This window comes from Mobula birostris, chromosome 25 (assembly GCF_030028105.1).
Source record: "Mobula birostris isolate sMobBir1 chromosome 25, sMobBir1.hap1, whole genome shotgun sequence".
In the NCBI taxonomy this organism is placed as follows: domain Eukaryota; kingdom Metazoa; phylum Chordata; class Chondrichthyes; order Myliobatiformes; family Myliobatidae; genus Mobula; species Mobula birostris.
Window position 1 is genome coordinate 19,741,857 of NC_092394.1, and position 22,489 is coordinate 19,764,345.

The 22,489-nt window shown below is 42.6% G+C and overlaps 1 protein-coding gene across 1 annotated transcript in view; it reads right to left on the reverse strand.

Moving 5' to 3' along the window:
* trarg1a (trafficking regulator of GLUT4 (SLC2A4) 1a) overlaps positions 1–16,988 on the reverse strand; it is a 29,548-nt gene extending 12,560 nt beyond the window's left edge. The window contains exons 1-3 of the mRNA XM_072243000.1: positions 16,926–16,988; positions 16,045–16,500; positions 5,865–5,997 (exon numbers count right to left, since the gene is read on the reverse strand). Of these exons, the coding sequence (XP_072099101.1) occupies positions 5,865–5,997; positions 16,045–16,455 (544 nt within the window). The 5' untranslated portion in view covers positions 16,456–16,500; positions 16,926–16,988. The remainder of the gene's footprint in view (positions 1–5,864; positions 5,998–16,044; positions 16,501–16,925) is intronic.
* Between the last annotated feature and the right edge of the window lie 5,501 nt (positions 16,989–22,489).

Consider the following 22,489-nt stretch of genomic DNA (forward strand, 5'->3'; position numbering starts at 1 on the left):
CCTTATATAGTCATGGTCATAGTCATACTTTATTGATCCCGAGGGAAATTGGTTTTCATTACAGTTGCACCATAAGTAATTAAATAGTAATAAAACCATAAATAATTAAATAGTAATATGTAAATTATGTCAGGAAATAAGTCCAGGACCAGCCTATTGGCTCAGGGTGTCTGACCCTCCAAAGGAGGAGTTGTAAGGTTTGATGGCCACAGGCAGGAATGACTTCCTATGACGCTCTGTGTTGCATCTTGGTGGAATGAGTCTCTGGCTGAATGTACTCCTGTGCCCAACCAGTACATTATGTAGTGGATGGGAGACATTGTCCAAGATGGCATGCAACTTGGACAGCATTCTCTTTTCAGACACCACCGTGAGAGAGTCCAGTTCCATCCCCACAACATCACTGGCCTTACGAATGAGTTTGTTGATTCTGTTGGTGTCTGCTACCCTCAGCCTGCTGCCCCAGCACAGAACAGTAAACACGATCGCACTGGCCACCACAGGCTCGTAGAACATCCTCAGCATCGTCCGACAGATGTTAAAGGACCTCAGTCTCCTCAGGAAATAGATACGGCTCTGACCCTTCTTATAGATAGCCTCAGTGTTGTTTGACCAGTCCAGTTTATTGTCAATTTGTATCCCCAGGTATTTGTAATCCTCCACCATGTCCACACTGACCCCCTGGATGGAAACAGGGGTCACTGGTGCCTTAGCCTAATGTCACTTTATGTACATACAATGTACACTTTATAAGCTAACTTATGTATGTATATTTATCATGTTTTTATTATTATTGTGTTCTTTATCTTTTGTGGGATTTTTTGTGCTGCATCAGATCCAGAGTAAAAATTATTTTGTTCTCCTTTACATTAAACTACCTTGAATCTTAGAAGTACCAACCCTATGTCATAGCCACAAAACTTCTATAGCTCCTATAGATCTTTCCAGTAAAACCAACCTGCCTGAAATAATGGAGCTGAAATTCCTGTGTTTTTGTCATTAATAACCCACTAAGTGCAGTACACGAAAAGAAAACTGCAAAACAATTTTCCTTGCAGTGTGTTTGATGGGTGATCAAGGAATAGATGAAAGACTACACCCAACAGGGCGGACAAACAACCAGTGTGCAAAAGACAGCAAACTGTGCAGGTACAAAAGAAAAATAAATAATGATAATAATAAATGCGGAAATAGTCTGTACCAAAGGTGACTCTGAAAGGAAATGACTTTATGACTCATATTCTCAGTATTATTTATTTAACTATTTGTCCCTTTTTTGTCTTTCGAAATTTGTCTTCTCTTGCACATTGGTAGTTTGTCAAACTTTGTGTGCAGTTTTTCATTTATTCTTTTGTATTTTTTGCTCTGTGAATGCAAGAAAATTAAACTCATGGTAGTACATGGTGATATATATGTACATTTGTACTTTGATAATAAAGTTACTTTACTTTTATAAGGATAAGAGGATTGCTGAATTATTGTAGTGTGTGGATAGCCAGCATCATAACAGGGAGGTCTGAGAGGTGCCTTATCGCCAAACAGTTTGGTAGGGTGAAACCACTCAGGTGAAGGGAAGCTGACACTAAAAGCAAAGTAACTGGCAGGACATGCTGCCATGTGCTCATGTCACCACCAGCAGCTGAGAGCTAATGAGGGCCAAATATGGTCATGTTAGTAGGGATTACTCATTAAAAGCAACATAAGCAAACATTACCAAATGTCACAGGGTTTAACAAAACTATGACGCACGGATTAAGAAAGTGTGACAACAAGAACGTTGTTTGGTTTCTCACAATGTTGCCTGATTGGTGGATTAAACCTAAGACCATAACCATATGAGACACAGGAGCACAATTAGGCAATTTCGCCCATCTGATTGATCATGGATGACTTATTTTCCCTCTCAACCCTATTCTCCTGCCTTCTCCTCAGAACCTTTGATGCCCTTACTAATCAAGAAATTATCAACTGTTCTAAATATACCCAACGACAGCCTCCATAGCTATCTATGGCAATCAATTCCACAGATTCGCCACCCTCTAGGTAACGAGATTACTCATCTCTTTTCTAAAGGGGCATCCTTCACCTCTTAGGCTGTGCCATCTGGTCCTAGACTCTCCCAATATTGGAAACAACCTCTCCACATCCACTCAATCTAGGCCTTTCAGTATTCAATAGGTTTCAATGGATCATCTAAGCTCCAGCAAATATATGCCCAGAGGCATCAAACGCGCCTCAGAAGTTAACCCTTTCATTCCTGAAATCATTCTCGTAAGCCTCGCTCGGACCCTCTTCAATGCCAGTACATCCTGTCTTAGATATGGGCCTAAAACCTCCCTCAATATTTCATATGTGGTCTGACCAATGCCTTAAAAGCCTAGCATTACATCCTTAGTCTAATCCTCATGAAATGGATGCTAACATTGCTTTTGCCTTCTTCACCATAGATTCAACTGCAAGTTAACCTTTAGGAAATTCCACACTTGGACTTCCAAGTTCCTTTACACTTTCAATTTCTAAATTTAATCCCACTTAGAAAGCAGTCTAAGTTTTTATTCCTTCTATCAAAGTGGATGACCGTACACTTCCCTGCACTGTATTCCATCTACCACCCAAAGAGAATTTTACAAAGGGTCGTCTTTTGTTGTGACGTTTCCTATAAGCAATGTTTTAGGACAGCTGTTAGGATGGAAAGATTGGATGTTGACTTTAGTAGGATGCTTCAGCCTGGGTCCCAACAAACATCGTGTTTTTCCAGTGCCCACGTTCACTGAGTCAAAGGTTCGAAGTTTCATTTATTATCAAAGTATGTATGCAGTATACAACCCTGAGAATTGCCTTCTCCAGATAGCCACAAAACAAAGAAAACCATGGAAGTCATTAAAAAAAGACACCAACTCCCCCACAAAATAAAAACAAATCTCACAAACGGCAATATGATCATCAACCCACCCCCCTCCCCAACACGGAAAAAAAAATCAAACAAATGGGAACTAAAACATCCAAACACCAGCCCCCAGGCAAAATAACAGATTGTGCAAACGGCAAGAACATCAAGCCCCAAGTCCGCACCCCACCCCCACCTTGCACAAAAAAAATCTAACAAATCGCACTAAACAGCAACAAGAAAGAACAGGCGAAAACATAGAATATAAAAAAAACGACAAACTGAAAGACTCCAGTCCAGTCTATAAATCACAGAACCTCGGTCACATCCTCTGACAGCATCGAGGGAGAGAGAGAGAGACCACTCAAATGCAGAGGCCTTCCCTCGGGAGCAGCAAGCGATGGGCCGTCACACACAGACACCGTCCCCCAGGAGCAGCGAACAAGAGTCACTGTAAATCTCCTGATGTGAAGCTTGGGAATAGTAGGGTGGCAACGAGCGGTCACTTGGAATACTCAGCCGCGGATCTGCTTTGGTGGGCTGCGCTGATATGATCTGTCCCATTAACGATCATCTCTGGGACGAGGATACTGCAAGTGTGTTGGTGTTACTGAAGATGTGAGAGATGGTGTTCGGGCCTTCCGTGGTCAGAGGTGGTTTTTAACTGATACAAGTGCAAGTTCATTTCTCAGCCCAAATCCTTACACTGAGAAGCAAAGATATGCAGATCCCAAAAAGCTAAAATAAAATCAAGAAATGGTGGGAATACTTGGCAGGTCAGGCAGCATTGACCGCAGACCATTTCCCCCTCAATGGATCAAGGATTAAGGAACTTTATTCACCATATACTTTTACATATATTAGGAATTTGCTGTGGTGTGCTGGTCAGGATGCTTCATGCAACAAAAAAAAAATCAACAATTATAAAGAATAAAGCATTATATTAAAAAATATAGTTAGAGGTTTAAGTACAGATATGGAATATAATATGCATCAATACATAAATACCGGCATGTATTTTCAATATAAATTTTACTATTGGAGTGTTTTAAGGTGTTTACAGTGCCGTGCAGAGCCACAGGTAATGGTTAGAGGGGATGGGGGAGGCTGACTAGAATGGTTGATCAGATTAACTGACTGGGGGGAAACTTCTAAAATGGAACAACATTTTTGTTTTAATGGTGGTATAGCACTTTCCAGAAGGGAGTTTTTGGAAAAGGCAATTTGCAGGGTGGGTATTGTCCACAATGGTTTTTCCTGCCCGCTTCTTTGTGCTAGAGACATGCAAGTTCTGCAGCGATTGTGGATTGCAGCCAATCAGTGTTTATGACCTGCCGAGTACCTCTAACGTTCCTGTTTTTTCTTCAAATCTGTGCATGGTTCAGTTCCTGCTTCCATACGACACAAGGTTCATTATCAGAGAGCTTGTGATCAAACCAAAACTTAAGACTATGTTTTATTTAAGTCATTTAAACTTCACTATTCAGTTCTCAGACATGAGCCTTTAACTTAAGCCTCAGACTAATCACATTCAAGAACTTGAAACCTTGGAAATATTTTCTACAACATAATTACTTTACATTGATATTTATTTGTAATGGTGCTTTGCTGCTTTTCTGCTAAAAGCTTGACAGGAAAATTAGCTTTTTAATAAGAGTATACAGAAGTATGTTTGATCACAACCTCTCTGATAATGCATCCTGTGTCATATTAAAGTAGGAACTGAACAATGCACAGATTTGAAGAAAAGCAGGGGTGTTGGATGCATCTATTGAGGGAGAAACTGTCCACAGTTAATGCTGCCTGGCCTGCTAAGTTTTTCCAACAATTTTTTCTTTCATTTTAGATTTTTGGGATCTGTAGACTTTCACTTTTCGGGGCATGGATTTGGGATGAGAAATTAACTTGTGTTTATTTCAGCTAAAAAACACTTCTCATCATGGAAGACACAAACACCATCTCCCACAACATCAATGAAAACAAAACAGACTCAGTGTCCCAGTGGAACGAGATGTCCATTTCAATTTGGAGGACATGCAGCCAGCTCCACTCATCCAGGCAGACATTCTATTCAATGAATTTTCCGAGTATTCATCCACACTCCTTAACCAGCACAACCAAGATATGCAATACAACAGAGTTCGGATATTATTTTTAATCAGAATTCACCTTCTGGTGTTGCCTTGATTAGCGGCAAAAAATAATTGCTCAGTGACGTGATAAATGCCCTGCTGTGCAGATGTAGGCAGACAATACAAATAGAAAAAAAGGTTGCAGTTGTGGAAGACATAAAGAAATTGCTGTACAACTATTAACTAATGCAATTCATCGTTCAATTTGTTTTTAATGAACTTGTGATTTAAGCTTTGTAATGCTTAAATCTCTCTCTTTCTCGCGCGTGATGGTGAGAGGGTTTGCTGCCAATTCTCGAATCAGAGAATTTTGGATTAAAGCAACGTTGCAGACTGTAACATTGGAAAAGCGAGCTGTTTCTCGGTCTCCCCTCTCACTCTGGAAGAGGTGACACCACTCTCTCTCCTTAGAGAGAGAGACTATGGCACGTCAAAGTGCTGGGTTACAGACTACAGGTTTTGACAGACCCAGATCATGGTATCTTTGAGTGTTTTGCTATTGTTTGCTTGGTGGTGGTGGGGAAGGTGATGCTTCCTGCTGGGACAAGAGGGGGAATTGGGGGGGGGTGTTTGATGCTACCTGTGTTTGGGAAGGGAGAGGGTGTTTGGGGGGTTCTAATGTTTTTTTTCTGTCATTCATTCTCTGGGGTTTTTCTTGTGTTTCGTGGCTGTATACTGTATACATTCTCTGATATTAAGTGGAACCACTAAACTATTGATGTGTTTTGATTCTACAAAGTAATTTGAGATTGATTTGAGCAAGAACTTTATTATCAATCCCGATTCTACAGAACACTGTACATATAAACAAAACCTCAAATGTGACATCCCTCAACCTCCTTTACCTGCATAGTTGACTACACAGTAAGTGATTATGATGAGCGTCCCCAGGACTATTGCTATAACGCTCAGTAATCTGGCAAGATGCCCCAGTCTCCTGGCTCCATCCGTGTCCCCTTGTTGTAAGCTGTTTCTGGACTGTTGGAAAATAAAACAGACATTAGATATTTGTTATATAAAAATATGTTAAAGAGTGAATAAACAGCAGATTCTGCAAATGCTGGAGGAATCCAGCAACTCGGGCAGCATTAATGGAAAGGAATAAACAGTCGACGTTTCGGGTGGAGACCCAAACCATGAAGAGCTGTTTTGCTAGGTACAGCAGCTAAATGGGATGTTAAGCAAACAATTATAGAAAGAACTGGTACAGATTTGAAAATAAAAGGAAGCCTTAGAAAACAAATAAAACACAATTTCAAACAGGGATCCTCATTTTACTTTAATACAGATATTATTATTGCATAAAACTATAAAAGATCAGGAATGGTGATGGCCCACTAATAACATGACATTTATTATAATTTTTTCCAAATGACCCCTTCCAAGGGAGAGTCTAGGATCAGAGGGCACAGCTCATAATAGAACAATGTCCCTTTCGAACAGAGAGGAGGAAGAATTTCTTTAGCCAGAGGCTGGTGAATCTGTGGAATTCATTGCCACGGACAGCTGCGGAAGCCAAGTTATTGGGTATATTTGCAGTGGAGGTTGATAGATTCTTGATTGGTCAGGGCGTCAATGGTTACAGGGAGAAGAGAAGAGAATGGAGTTGAGAGAGATAACAAATCAGCCAAGATGGAATGGTGGAGCAGACTTGATGGGCTGAAAGGCCTAATTCTGCTCCTATGTCTTAAGGAATAGTAAAAGGTTTACAAAACTGGTAGATTATTTCTGAGAAACTTTGAAATTAATGAAAGGAATAGACATACCTCATGGATACAGTATTATTAAATTCTATTAGTGATGCATGATGCTTGCCAGACTATTATAACTGTGTTGAAATTGTCCACTTTTTTTCTGAAAAAGATTTTAACCTAAATGGTTTGAAATGTCCTACATGAGACTGGCCTGAGCTCTGCGCTGTCATTCCCCTGTTGATTCCTTGTGTACAGAGCTAGCGGAGGTACTGAGCTGGAACACCTCTATGGTTGGCTGAGTGTCCCTGCTACCGTTATTGTTTATGCGGCATTTCTCAGCTCGAACGAACACAGGCATGCTAATCATCAAGTCACTTTCGCGTTATAATTAGATTTCAATTTCTCGGAGATCGTCAGGTAAAGGACCAACGGAGGTTTAATCAGCTCACTTTACTGTTATAAGCCCTGGAATTTTATAAATATGAACCAAAGTTTTAGGTGAAGCCTTTAAAAATGAAGGTTGCCATAGAATATTTCTTGAAAAGGCTGGACCTACTTTCCCAGGAACGCTATTTTTGAGAACTAAATGACTCAGCAGACTAGGTGTGCACAGTTCTTTCATGCATAGTTTTACAATTTCGATCCAGCCTAGATCTTCTGGATGAAGGTCTTGAATTGTAAAGAGTCTTCGGTAAAATGAATGTATCCACTGGCAAGCCATTGCCTCATGGGTACCAATTCATGCCATTAAACTTTGCAGCAAATCAATCATTACTTGATCTCAAATAAGGAATTGGTATTTTTGATAAAGGTAAAATAAATGCCCTGCTTTTGTGGATCATTTTGGAAGCATTATTAAAAAAAACCTGTCCTTCTTCTAGCTTACACAAGGACTATGTTAAGGACAATGTTTGATAATAAGATATAAGACCATATGAACATAAAACATAGGAGCAGAATTATGTCATTCACCCCTTCGAGTCTGCTCCACATCCCACCCTATTCTCCTGCCTTCTCCCCCGAACTTCAACACCCTTACTAATTAAGAAGTTATCAACCTTTGCTTTAAATATACCCAATGACTTGGTTTCCACAACTATCTGTGGCAATAAATTTCACATATTCACTGACCTCTGGCTCAAGAAATTCCTCCTCATATCTATTCTAAAGGGACATCTTTCTATTCTGAGGCTGTGCCCGTGGGTGCTAGACTCCCTTGCAATTGAAATCATCCTCTTCACATCCAGTCTATACCTTTCAATGTTTAATAAGTTTCAATGAGATCCCCACCTCATTCTTTTGAACTCCAGTGAGTCCAGACCCAGGGCCATCAAACGCTCCTCATACATTAACCCTTTCATTCTCAGAACTTCCCCATTACATCCTCTCCACATCCACTCTATTTTGGCCTTTCAATATTCAATATGTTTCAGTAAGATTCCCCCTCCCCATTCTTCTAAATTCCAGCGAGTACAGGCCCAGAGCCATCAAATGCTCTTCATACATTAACCCTTTCATTCTCAGAATCATTCTCGTGAACTTGCTCTGGACCCTGTCCAATGCCAGCACACCTTTTCTTAGATAAAGGCCTGAAGCTGCTCACAATACTCCAAGTACAGTCTACCAATGCCTTATAGAGCCTTAGCACTGCTTCCTTGCTCTTATACTCTAGTCCTTATGCAATGAAAGGCAACAAGTACAAATGAATACTAATAAATACCGGAAGAAGCTGCAGAAGATCGTGAACACGGCGCAGCACATCACACAAACCAATCTTCTGTCCTTGGACTCACTTTGCACTGCACGCTGACGGAGCAGTGCTGCCAGGATAATCAAGGACACGACCCACCCAGCCAACACACTTTTCGTCCCTCTTCCCTCCGGGAGAAGGCTCAGGAACTTGAAGACTCGTATGGCCAGATTTGGGAACAGCTTCTTTACAATTGTGATATGGCTGCTGAACTGATCCTGACTCGGATCGGGGCTGTACCCTCCAAATATCCGGACCTGCCCCTCGGTTTTTTTGCACTACCTTACTTTCCATTTTCTAGTTATGATTTATAATTTAAGTTTTTGATATTTACTATCGATTTGCACTCCAGGGAGCGGGAAGCGCAGAATCAAATATCGCTGTGATGATTGTACATTCTAGTATCAATTGTTTGGCGACAATAAAGTATAAGGTATAAGTATAATTTTATCTCTCAGTACTGACATCCATCACATTGATATGCCGGTATCATGATGAGATATGGGTATCACAGTAGCATAGTGGTTAGCACAACGGTTTACAATACCAGTGCCCCAGGTTCAATTCCCACTACTGCCTATAAGGAGTTTGTACATTCTCCCTGTGAACGGGTGCTCTGGTTTCCTCCTGCAGTCCAAAGATGTACAGGTGGGCAGGTTAGTTGGGCATTGTAAACTGTCCTGTGATTAGGCTCAGATTAAATCTGGGGATTGCTGGGCCGTGTGGCTCAAAGGGCCAGAAGGGTATTTAAAAAAATAATACTCCTTTGGAGTGACCATTTGGGTTCTCCACAGGTTTTCTGATTTCTCATCATCCTACAGACAGGCATTTACGTTCAATAGCTTCAATGTGGTGTAGGTTAGTGGCAAAGAAAAACAAAATCAAAGGGGAGTTGGTGGACATCTATGTTCGAAATTACATTGCAGGAAAATGGGGAAATAAAGAAAGGGAGAGGGACTGATGGGACAGCTCTTGGGACTTGGCATAGAGTCAATGGGATGAGTGGCCTCTTTCTACACTGTTGGAAGTTAGATAGTTCCTCCAGAGCACTGTCAATCCAACAACTTGGGCTTGACAGCAGGGTTGGCCATTTTGCAATAAGGTCAATCTGTGCTCGTCAGTAGACAGTGAGTATGTTTTCTCAGCCAAACATCCTTGAAGCTCTATGGAGTTTCTGCACAAGTTAAACTTGGTAAATAAAGGACAATCTTGCACCATCTGAAGAAAAAGCATGGGAATAAGTCACCTCTCTGATCTCTCAACTGCGAATGGGATTTGTTGCGCTATCAGGCAGTCTAAATCCTTGTAAAAAAAAACGATATCAGAGGTCTTATGTCATAAACACAAGTGTAGCAGTGTGTTCTTTCTACAAGATGCACTGCAACAACACACCGAAGTTCCTAAGGCAGCACCTTCCAGACCCACGACCACTCCCATCTAGAAGGACGAAGACAGCAGATCCCTGGGAGCACAACGAGTTGGAAAACCTTTCTCCAAGTCCCTCACCATCCTGACTTGGAAACATCTCACTGTTCTTTCATTGTCGCCAGGGCAAAATCATGGAATTCCCTCCCTATCAGCACTGTGGGCGTACCTACACCTCAGGGACTGCAGCTCATCACCACCTTCTTGAGGGCAGCTAGGGATAGGGAATAAATGCTGGCAATGCCCACATCCCATAAATGAATAAATTAGAAAGACAGATTCTGGAAATCCAGAATAGCACACACAAAATACTGGAGGAGCTCAGCAGATCAGGCAGCATCTATGGAAAAGAATAAACACTTGATGTTTCAGGTTGAAACCCTTCGTCTGAACTGGAAAGGAAGATGGGGGGAAAAGGGAGAATAAGAGAGTGGGGGGAGGGGAAGGAGTACATGCTGGATGGTAATAGGGTGAAGCCAGGTGAGGAAGAATGCAGATGGGTGGGGAGGGGGCAGGGGGATGAAGTGAGAAGCTGGGAGGTGATAGATGGAAAAAGTAAAGTGCTGAAGAAGAAGAAGAAGAAAGCTGATAGGAGAGGAGAGTGGACCATGGGACAAAGGGAAGGAGGGGCACCAGGGAGCGGTGATAGGCAGGTGAGGAGAAGAGAAGAGGTAAGAGGACAGCCCGAGTGGGGAATGAAGAAGAGGGGAAAATTACTGGAAGCTAGAGAAATCATTGTCATATGAGTTTTAGAGCCCCAGGTAAATAGTGGATGACAAAAAGAATTTTGTTTTTTGGAAGGGGTGTGGTATTATGTTTGGCCAAGGCATCGCGTATTCCATTAGAGATTAAATCAGGACTGAGTGATGCCACGAGTTATTAAAGTAAATCAATATGCATTCATTAATGTAATATCACTTGAACCAAGAGGTCTGGTTTCACGGTTTTGCATTTCCTTGCAAATTATTACAGCTTGGACAACAGCTACGGATCTGCATTAACAGTTCTATTGGACAACTGCATTTCACCATAACAATAGCTTAAGTAGAGGCCATTCTATTAGACTGCAGCAGTCTTAAAGGAGGTATTCTGCTTGGATAAAAAAGATTATGGTTACTCTTGTGAGAACTTCATTCCACCTCAGAATCACTGACTTACTTCATGGTGCAATCTGACGTTGGAATGATCAACAGATATATTGAACAGAAATGATTAATTTGGGAGGTAATGCTGGGCTTAAAGCAGTGTTGTTTACACTGAAACTGGCTCGCCAGAGCCAAGATTAACTCCCAGCTTCACAACATGATCCCTGTTGAGCTAAAATCCCCAGTGACCCCAGGGGCATTTTTTTTCATTATTGCTTACCATTGCAATTAGCATAAAATGTAATATTAATCAAGATGCAATTAAGCAAAAGTCAAAGCTTTTTTTAAAAAAATTATATACAAGGATATGTTTTATTCAAATCACAAATTTTAACTAAGTTGTCATTTCTGCTCACTATATTTTCCTCTCAAGGGAACTCAAGAACCTGTAGATGCTGGAAATCTGAAATAAAAAGAGAAAATGCGGGAAACACACTTGTTTGTGAACTGTGGATTGTTTTAGACTTATGGTTTTTATATTCTGTGTTCTTTATCACCCGTTCCTTTTCTGTTTTGTTGTGCGAGAAGAGCTGGTCTTAGGGGGGTTGATGTTCTTGTTGCATTCTGTTAGTTTGTTTGTGCAGGGGAGAGTTTGTTTGGGGGTGGATGTTTTGTTCCATTTTGTGCAGGGGAGTGCAGTTTGGGGTTGATGATCAGGACGCTGCTCTTTTTTGTGCAGGGGGAGGGAGAGTTGGTTTGACGTTTCTCTCTGAATGACTTGTATCTTCTTTCTTTGCCTTGTGGCTATCTGGAGAAGACAAATCTCAGATTTGTATATGGATACATATTTGATAATAAATGAACCTTTTAACATCTGTGGACAGAGAAACAGAATTAACATTGGAGAAGAATGAAGAACCTTCAACTGGAAACATTAATCTCAGTTTCTCTGTCTACAGACCTGCCGAGAATTCCCAGCATTTCTCATTATTGGTTCTGCCTCTTGGGGAACTTAATTGCTTGACATAGCTCCAAAAATAATGACCAGCCTTTAATATCTTACAGACTTGCTGTGCAAGTACCATCGGTCGTTATCATGTTCATTGAGGACATCACAACTGCATCTTCAGATGCATATCGAAAAGGACAAGGCACAGCAAACAGGAACAATAGGTTCAGCCTGATTTGTCTCCCTGTTGTGGAATATTGAGGTTAAATGTAGTCCAGAAGCTATAAAATCCTGAAATGGGTAACCCCATGAATTAGTAATTATCCTGGAAGTTTACAAGGCAGAGCAAACATTATCTGTACATTTACACAAGCTAACCTCATCTTATTTTCTGTAAACCAATAATACTGCCTCACCAATAATAACATTAAAAAAAAACTATAAAATCTAAACAAGCACTTTTATTGGCAGCTGAGGACCATACAAGGCACTTGTTTTTCTCCGTATATTTCATTTTGAATTTTACTTTTGTCAAAGTCATTCAACCAGAGAAAGCCCCAAAATATGCAAGCATCTGAGCGACTGATTTATTTCTAACAGAACCTCAACAAGGTTTAGATTTATGGTCAGTTTATCAATAAGAGATTATATTACATTTCAAATGGTACATCCTTTTGACAATGGGTGTGTCAATCTGCACTGTACACCTGCCGGATGACATGTTGTTTTTTAATTTCTCTTGTAATTTGAATCTATAAACCAGTCATATTGTACCTTTGCTTACCTTCGCTCCCTTTGAAATACAATGTTGATCTATAAGCAGCTTTTTGTAAACTGAATTGCAACCATCCAAGTTAAGATAAAATCAATAAACCATTTGCTAATTTCCAAATTTTCATAATTTCTACCTGTTAATTCCTAATGAAAAGAACTAATGAACCAGCCAAAGATTCTATACTTAACATTTCAGAAGGAAAAGTGCCTGTAGTAGTCATCCAATCCTATTTATGACAACATATTTTCATTATTGGAAAGGCTAATGCACAATTGCTATCTTAAGGCTCGGCGTTAGCAATTATTAATGAATATTCTCATTTCTGCCATGGATATTTAATTTTGTGGAAACTAGTGATATTGTCCTGAGCCAGTCGAGCATTTTAACAATCCAATGTTTGCAGGGAAAGGAATCACTGAATTAAAAATAATTGTTGATTGAACTAAGAAATATACCCTGTCTGTGGTGATTATTGTGAGACTGGAAAACTGACTCGCTCCAAAATAGCTCGAATCATGGACCTAAAAGAAACAGAATTTTAGGGATGGGTACAGGTAAAACCCACAAGAATTCTTTTTTTGCTAAGCTTTCTCTCCCTATTGTGGAATACTACAAAAGAGAGGGCAATAGAAACCTATTTTTACAAGGCAATGATATTAATCAATGAACAGTTGGTATAGGAAGGGTTGCCAGATCTCTGCAACTCAAAGTTCTTTACGCATTTGTTACCGTTAATTGTTGAATCAGACGTTAAACCTGAGAAGGTGAAGGATAAAGGAATATTAAACCAGCAATACGGCTAAACGGTCACAAAAAAAAAGAATCAGAATTATGCTCAGTCCTCCAATTTTTAATTGTCGGATTGTGACACCTACAATGGGTCCCAGTTAAGCCACGACTGGATTTTAAAATTCTCTTTTACTTTGAAATCCTTGGTTTCATCTCTCTCTGGTTATTATCTCCTCCAGATTTATAACCCTCCCAAGATATTTCAGCTTCTGAACCCAATTACTCTACAACTGTTAATGCTCCTACAGCTGACACCTTCCTGAGGCTCGGAATTTCCTCTGCCACACCCTAAAGATGCTCTTTAAAACAATCTTTGACTGAGGTAACCTGTCCTAAACTTAACACCATCATGACAGGCAAAGCTCTGTTTTAAACACAAGAAATTCTGCAGATGCTGGAAATCCAAAGCAACACACACAAAATGCTGAAGGAACTCAGCAGATCAGGCACTATCTATGGAAGTGAATGAACAATCCATGTTTCCAGCAGGGACCTGTCTTTAGTGGGAAGATGCCAGAATAAAAAGATGAGGGGAAGTGAAGAAGGATAGCTGGAAGATGACAGCTAGAGAGTGAGATAGGTGAAGCCAGGCGGGTGGGAAAGGTAAAGGGCCAAAAATAAAAGAATCTGACCCGAGAGCAGAGTGGACCATAGAAGAAAGGGAAGGAGCACCAGGGGGTGGTAATAGGCAGGTGAGAAGAGATAAGAGGCCAAATTGGGGAACAGAAGGATGGGCGGGGAATTTTTTTTTAACCTGAAGGAGAAATTGATATTCATGCCATCGGGGTTGGAGGCTACTGAGAGGAAATAGAAGGTATTGCTCCTCCACCCTGAGGGTGACCTCATCGTGACACAAGAGGAGGCCAAGGACCTACATGTCAGAACGGGAGTAGGAAATGGAATTAAATTATTGGGCTCCAGGGAAGTTCTGCTTTTGGCAGATGGAGCTGAGGTGCTAATTTAGGGGAACTGCATATATTGTTATTTAGCATACCAGATTCAGGAGACTCCAGTACTATTCTTTTCCACTAAAAGGTAGCCCGGCGCTGCGTTCACCCAGTCAGGTCGACAAGAAGTGACGGTGGGCTGAGGATCGATGGATGGAATGGGCTGGGACAGGGCGGGTGCTCGCTGTAAACTGTAGAAGAATGGAGAACGACTCTGGATCATTGTTAGCAGCCGCAGGCCAGACCCTGACACCAATCCCTGACTCCCAGGTCACAGTTCTTCAATGCCAGATCAGTGCCAATTTGCCTGTAGCAGAAATGAGCGCCTGGCTTGGTCTTCTATCGGGAAATGTCCGATTGAAGAGTCTCAAAATCTAAGCCAGGGGTCCCCAACCATTTTTATGCCATGGACCCCTACAATTAACCGAGGTGTCCGTGGCCCCCGGGTTGAGAACTCCTGGCCGAAGGGAACCAAGAACGAAAAGCGTCAGGATCCGGAGAGCTGTGGGCAGAGCCGCCAGCCCGAGCTCGATCTCAACTCATCCTCAAGGCATCGACCGATCCGCGGGCTCTCATATTATAACTGCCGGCACAGAGATATCAAAAACTCAGCAACTCGCGTGGAGCGCGACGCCACTCCCTCGCACACCACCGCCCGTTCTCCCAGCTAAACCCTTTGGCAGCGGTTCAAGTCTCCCTCCCGACAGTGAGAGAGACGAGAATATCCCTGCGTCTTTTTGACAGTGGAAAGCAAAATAAATACAAAAAGTACTGGAAGCACTCAGCGGGTCCGACAACAAATGTAGAAAAAGAATCAGAGAATGCTTCGGGTCGAAAACCTTTCGAGGAGCAGGTCTTCTGTCTGAAAAGACAACTCTCTTTTTCCACATTGGCTACCTGAATTGCTTAGTTTTTTTCCAGCATTTTCTACTTTTTTTTAAATTTCAGATTTCCAGATTCAATTTTTAAAAGGCATTTTCATTTGGAAAGCAAAAGGCGCTTGCTGACGAGTTTATTCACCGAATTACTTTCCATTCAATGCTTTACTTAATAAAAGGTTTTTAAGGAAAAGTGATTAAGGACTAGGGCTGGAGGGGAAATGTATCTCCTGTTCGGGCGACTTTCTCCACAGTTTAAAGTGGGTAGCTTTATTTCCCCCGGTAATGCGGTCTGTTTCTGGACCGGGACACCCGATAATTTTCTTACTTGAAGACTGGTGGGAACTCAAGAGTTGGAAACTGTTAAGGCTCGCTGTGTAGTTAGAGAAATCTCTTGGTAATCCCTCTGTGGTCTGGACACTCCGGGGGAACCCACTGAGAACTAACTTTAAACGCTTCGAGACTGCCCTCGAGAGCCGCCTACTGCACTTCGTTTCTCGCCCGTGTGCAGTCTCGCCATCCCACATCCTCCCTCACGGTCAACAAGATGTGCACGGGTTTTCCCGGCTAAGCACAGACCCCGCCACGTTATCGCCTCTTCACCAAAACTTTAGTGGGGCAGCGCACAGGGTTTGCGGTCTGCACGAGGAACATCACAAGCGTTCTCCCGTGCCGTGTGATCCAACTTTTGCAACATAGCCTCATACTAAGAGAAATCGTGCTGGACACTCACCATGATAGAGTAGACGAGCGCCACAATATTGATGGGCCACATCGGGCAGAAACAGCTGAGGATGGCCAGGATCAGGTAATCCCTGGGCCGGGACTGGTCCCGGGCACTGCCTGTACCAGTGGACGATGCCCTTCCCACGCTTAGCCGGGACGGCGAAGTGGGTGTGGCGCCTATTTTAGACATTGACTCCGAAGACATGTACTTCATGTTGTGGCCATTGGGCTCGGCCTCCAGCTCCTTGGCGTCCGGCAGGCTAACAGTGAACGACTTGGAGTTCTTGATGCCATTCCCCAGGCTACCCTGCGATGTGCTGAAGAGAAGCTGCTCCGTCTCCTGGTGATTCTTCGGTAGAGCCGAGTCCCCAGATCCACCCAAGTTCTTCTCAAACTCTACGTCCGTGTTTACGGCCATCGTTGCTCGCTGCACGGGTCTCAAACGTGCTGTCACAGTTTCATCCTCGGGAAGGGGGCAAGAGGGAGGAAACGGAGTGATTAAACAAACATGCAGGTCATTGAAATGGTGAGGGTGGGGGGACGGGCAAAAAAAAAGTAGATGGCGAGGTAAGGGGTGAAGATTCCCGCCTTCCCACAAGCGTATCCGGCCGCCGCTCTCCTCAGTATAACAGTGCCGCCCTCTGCGTGGACACACCGGGCTCCCTCGCACCAGACGAACCCAAGCAGATGTGGTGGGTTGGTCCAGTCTTCCTCCTCAGAAACAGCGCTCCAATCTCCCCAAAGCTGCAACGTGGGCACCTCTATCCCCTCTCCACTTGCGGAATTCCACGCACTTCTAAGACAATTTTTTTTTCCCCAGAAAGAAAAATAATCGGATCCTGCGCTGACGAGTGAATAGAATTGACTCCACGTGCCCCTGTTCCCTACCTGCTTGTGAATGCCTTTGCCCGACAGGCAGACAAGGCGGTCTGCCGCCTGCCCATTCCCTCCGCCGCCAGACCTTGGGGAATACTTGCATTTAAAGCGTGCTACTTCCCGAGTCAGGCTCTGTATCATGCGTCCTCCTCCTCCCACTCGCTGCACTATGATTGCTTTCTACATAATTCATACAATTGTATTTGCAGAGCCACAGAATTCCATTAAAAATAAGATGATCGATATTACAAGTAACTCCGGCTAATGCTTTCAGATGATCAGGCTCCGTTTCAAAGCGATCGTTTGAACCGTATGCAACAAAATCAAGGGAAACACACACAAAATGTTGCAGGATTAAGTTGTATATATGTGTACTTTTCAGAGTTTATACACCCGAGGTAATTAATTCCAGGTCCATTGAATAGAATGATAAATGTGCTTGCTTGTCAACTAATTGTTTTCGTTTAATCTGACTGGTCACTGTTTAGGATTAAAGTTGTACAGATAACGGTATACAAATTTAACATTTAAGTACAAGATTGCGACACCCGTAGGACTAATTAGAATCGACCTCTGAGATTTCTTACTTTGATTGCAACAGGTCCCTCCTGTAGAAAATTAAAATAGCAAATTGTTCAATTTGATGGTTTAATCCCAACTGTTTTGCCAGATTTTGATCTATGTGCAGAAAAGCAATAAAATCACCCTCCTTTGCTCTGCTTCCCCTGATTTTCTAAACGGGGAGAAAATTCAAGAATCAGAGGTACAAAGGAACCTGGGAGCCCTTGTGCAGGATTCCCTAAAGGTTAACTTGCAGGGAAGGAAGGCAAATGCAATGTTAGCATTCATTTCAAGAGGACTAGAATATACAAGCAAGGATGCAAAGCTGAGATTTTATAAGGCAGTGGTCTGACTGCACTTGCGAGTATTGTGAGCTGTTTCTTTCCTCCACGTCTGTAAGGAGATTGCTCGCCCCGTGACTGCATGGGTTTCCTCTGGGTGATCTGGTTTCCTCCCACAGTCCAAAGACATACCGGTTGGTGGGTTAATTGGTCATTGTGAATTATCCCATGATTAGGCTAAGGTTAAATTGGGGATTGCTGGGTGGTGTAGCTTGAAGGGCCTGTACCTCAATACAGAAATAAGTAAACAAACAAACAAACAAACAAATAAAATATATACTGGCATGTTGAAAGGGGTCCAGAGGAGGTTCATGAGGATTACTCTGAGAATGAAAGGGTTAACATCCTGCTTGATTGCTCTGGGCCTGTACTTGCTGGAGTTTAGAAGAATGGTGTATGTGCAGGGGGGAACTTATTGAAACTAATTCAATATTGAAAGGCCTAAATACAGTGGATGTGGAGAGGGTTTTCCCTATGAGTCTAGGACCAGAGGGCACGGCCTCAGAATAGAGAAATGTCCATTTAACATGGAGATGGGAGTAAGTTCTTCAGCCAGATAGTGTTGGAATTCATTCTCATGGATGGCTGTGGAGGCCAAGTCTGACTATATCTAAAGCAGAGGTTGATAGGTTCTTGGTTAGTCAGAATGTCAAAGGTTACAGGGTGAAGGCAGGAGAATGTGGGGCTGAGAGGAATGATGGAATGGCGGAGCAGACTCGATGGGCTGAGTGGCTTAATTCTGCTCCAATAGCTTATGGTCTTACAATCTTACTCCAAAGCATTTTATCACCTTGCTCTGTTCCTTTGGATTCGCCTCCTGCCTTCCTTGAACCGAATATCCCATCCCCTGACCCTGCCTGAGATTCTCCTACTTGTTGTGTCCCACCATCTCTAAGTGTTAGACCAGGTTCTGGTGGAGAAGCTGGGAATTTCAGAGTGCCCTTCATCAATACCCATTCTATGGCTTCTTCCATACAACTGGCCAAGAGTGTCTGCCCTTAAATTTTAACTCTGCTTCTCTTCTTGCGGGTGACCTGCTGAGTTTTTCCCAACATTTCCTGCTTTTCTGTTTCTGATTTCCAGCATCTGCAGTTCGTTGCAAAGGTGCTCAGAGTGGTTTGAAATAACTTCAATTTATATGGCAATTTTCTCGTTGTCTGAAGTAAAATAATACTTGTTTTGCATATTGCTGCGAGCCATTTTGTACAAAGCAGGAACCCGTGCAAGAAAGTGACCATAATACAAGGCTGGAACATAGAAATGGGAAAATGAGAGCGGGAGTAGGCCACTCAGCCCTCTAACCTATGCTGAGATTCAATGCAGTCATGACTGATCCTCTAGCTCATTCCCACATTCTGACTCCTTCTTCATATCTTTTGATGCATCTTTTGAAATCTGTCCACCTCCTCTTAAACATCTTCAGCAAGTGGTCTTAACTGCCTAAGTGGCATAGAATTCCACATATTCACCAATTTCTGAGAGAAGACATTCTCCCTCATCTCATTCCTAAAAATATTATTGTCTGTCCTGGAATTATGACTGTTTCTAGACCCTGCAGCTGAGGGAAACATTCTCCCTCCTTCCAGCTTGTCAGTACTTTGTACATTTCAATGAATCCTTCCCTGATTCTTCTTAACTCTAGAGAATATACAAGCCTTGTCGAAACTGTCTGGAAATATCTGGGAGTACTCCACAGGACAATTGGCATCCACCATTGGAGAAAAAGGCTTCATTCTTCACAATTCTGTACTGACAAAAGGCCTCCTGTCTCAAGCATTATCTCTAATCTATTCTAACTCTCTCTCTTGACCATTCCTCTCTGACCTGCTGAGATATTAGCTGAGGGAGAAGTATTAGCCAACACACTCACTGTGATGAAAATCATGCCAAGCGATCCTGTTAGTCTGACGTAGCCTTGGCTTATCATCTCTGCTGACAGTGCACCATGTCTCAATGGTGCCCTGACTCTAAACTTGTGTAACCTGCTAAAGCTTTTCATGAAGCTTGAACCCAAAACCTTCTGACGTTAAGCAGAGTACTCTCAAGAGGCCCTCAGTAACAGAAATATAATCGTTTATGTTTGAACAATACACACAAAGTACTGGAGGAACTCAGCAGGTCAGGCAGCATCTAGGAAGAGGAATTAGCCAATGATGTTTCAGACTGAGACTCTTCATCAGAACTCGAAAGGAAGGGGATAGAAGCCAGAATAAGAAGGTGGAGGAAAGGGGAGGGAGTACGGGCTAGCAGGCGATAGGTGAAACAAAGAGTCAGAGGGCAGCAGGGGTCGTGAAGGGGTGGGGGGGGGGGAAGCAGTGAGAGAGGTTCTCAGTAAACCCCTATCAAAGAGAAGACTCAATCTTCTTCTGGGTTTGCATTCTTCAAAGAGACTTAGTAGTGGGTCTGCAAATCATAAATACAAGAGATTCTCCAGATGCTGGAAACCCAGAGTAAAATGGAGGAGCTCAGCATGTTAAGTTGCATGTAAGGCAGGGGTTACCCATCTTTCTTATGCCATGGTCCCCTACTATTAACTGAGGGGTCCATAGACCCCAGGTTGGGAACCCCTGATCTAAGAAGAGGAATTACAGTCAATGTTTTAGGTTGAGACCTTTCATTAGGACTGGAAAGGAAAGGCCTTCCTCTCCCCCACGCTCACCACCTTACTCTGGCTTCTTTCCCCTTCCCTTCCAGTCCTGATGAAGGGTCTCGGCTCAAAATGTTGACTGTTCACTCATTTCCATAGATGCTGCCAGGCCTGCTGAGTTCCTCCAGCATTTTCTGTGTGTTGCTCTGGAATTCAGGCATCTGCCTAATCTCCTGTGTTTATGGTTTGTTGCTTGAGCATTTTTCTCCAGAAGGACCATCTTATTTTCTTTAAAACCAATTTGGTTCCAAACAATTGCTGTCTACATGAAGCACTTCTGAGCGATTCAAGCATCACCCAAATGGGAGGAAAATACATTCAGCTTTGGTTCAATTGAATTCTGTTCAGAATATTTCAGTCATTGGCAATGGACCTGAACTGTTTTCTTTGGTTACTGTATATTTAGTATAATGCACATCTCTTCCCCCAGCCCTCTTTCTGTATTTAGTTCCTGCTGACGTGTTTGATTCAAACTTAAATAGAATGATCATTATATAAGACTAGTTTATAGCTTTCCTGGATCATCGTTCGTTTGTTATGTGCCGTGTCATATGATGTAGGGACTCATGGTCTTTCCGTGATCATATCATTCTTGGCAAATATTTCTTCAGAAGTGGTTTGCCATCACCTTCTTCTGGGCAGTGTCTTCACAAGACGTGTGACCCCTGCCATTATCAATACTGTTCAGAGATTGCCTGGCCTCAGTGGTAGCATAATCAGGATCCTGGATCATACCAGAGTTGCAAAGTGCTGCATTTTTATCGGTCACGCAGAATCGGCTATCTATTCTGCTGTCTAGAGGGAAAAAGATGTTGGGGGTGGGGGGGAGATCTTCTCTGGGGTGGGCTGCAGGTGGGATTGGTGAAGGAAATATCTTCAATGAGATACAGCAGACTTAGTGAGAATGAGATACAGCAGTAGCCGTGGAAACCTAGAGAGAAGGATATTGCTCTCTTGGCCTACATCATGCATCTTGAGGTGCAGTTGGATGGGAATACGTTGGCACAGATAGTAGAGCTGCTGCCTCCCATAACCCAATGTCACAGGTTCAGTTCTGAGCTCCGGTGCTCTCTAAGTGGAATTTGCACTTTTTCCATGTGACTGCATGGTCTTCCCTTGGGTGCTCCACATTCCAAAGACATGCAGGTTGGTAGATTAATTGGCAATGGTAAATTCCCACTAGTGAGTGGTAGAATTTGGGGGGATGGTGATGGGAATGTTGGGGGACAGGGAAGAATAAAATGGGGTTTATGTAAATGAGTGCATGATGGCTGATACAGAGTCGGTGGGCTAAAGGCTGGATCACCTCTGACCCCAAAGACATTATTCACCTGGAAGTGCACGGATTAATTTACAATGATTGTGTAAGGCCAAAAGCTGAGCTCGCACATAGGCAAAATGCTGAGAGATATGGGGAGGAACAAATCTGCTAAAGGAACTCAGGGTTTGAGCATCATCTATGGGAGGGAAAGAATTGATCTCACCTCTTCGCTCTCAGTCCCGAGGCCAGGTTTAGATCCAAAGTATCGGCATTTCTCTTCCTCCCACAGATGTTGCTTGACCCATTGAGGTCCTCCGGGTGATTGTCTGTTGCTCCGGATTCCAGCATCTGCAGTCTCTTACGTCTCTAAGATATGGGGAGGCTTGGGTGGGACATTGACTCATCTGGGTGGGGAAAGTGATTGATTGGTACTTGGAAAATCCACAATATGAAACAGCCCACCCTCTGACTTACAGTAATCACCGTCAGAGGAAATCCATCAGTATCTGAAATTGCTTTTGTAACTGGAATCTTCGTTTAAAATTAAGAAGCTGAAAAGGCTGTTTCACATTAATAGAATCTCATTAGCCTTGTGTGGTCAGCAAATACAAAGATCCCAATATTTCTTTGAATCTCAGCTATTGTCACTCTACCAGAAAAGAACATTTCTTCTGCATGCACACTGCTCATATTGTGATCCTTGTTGTTACTCTGGCACTTGTTCAAATTTCCTGTTCTGATTTAAAGTAAAATTAAGTTCCCTGAA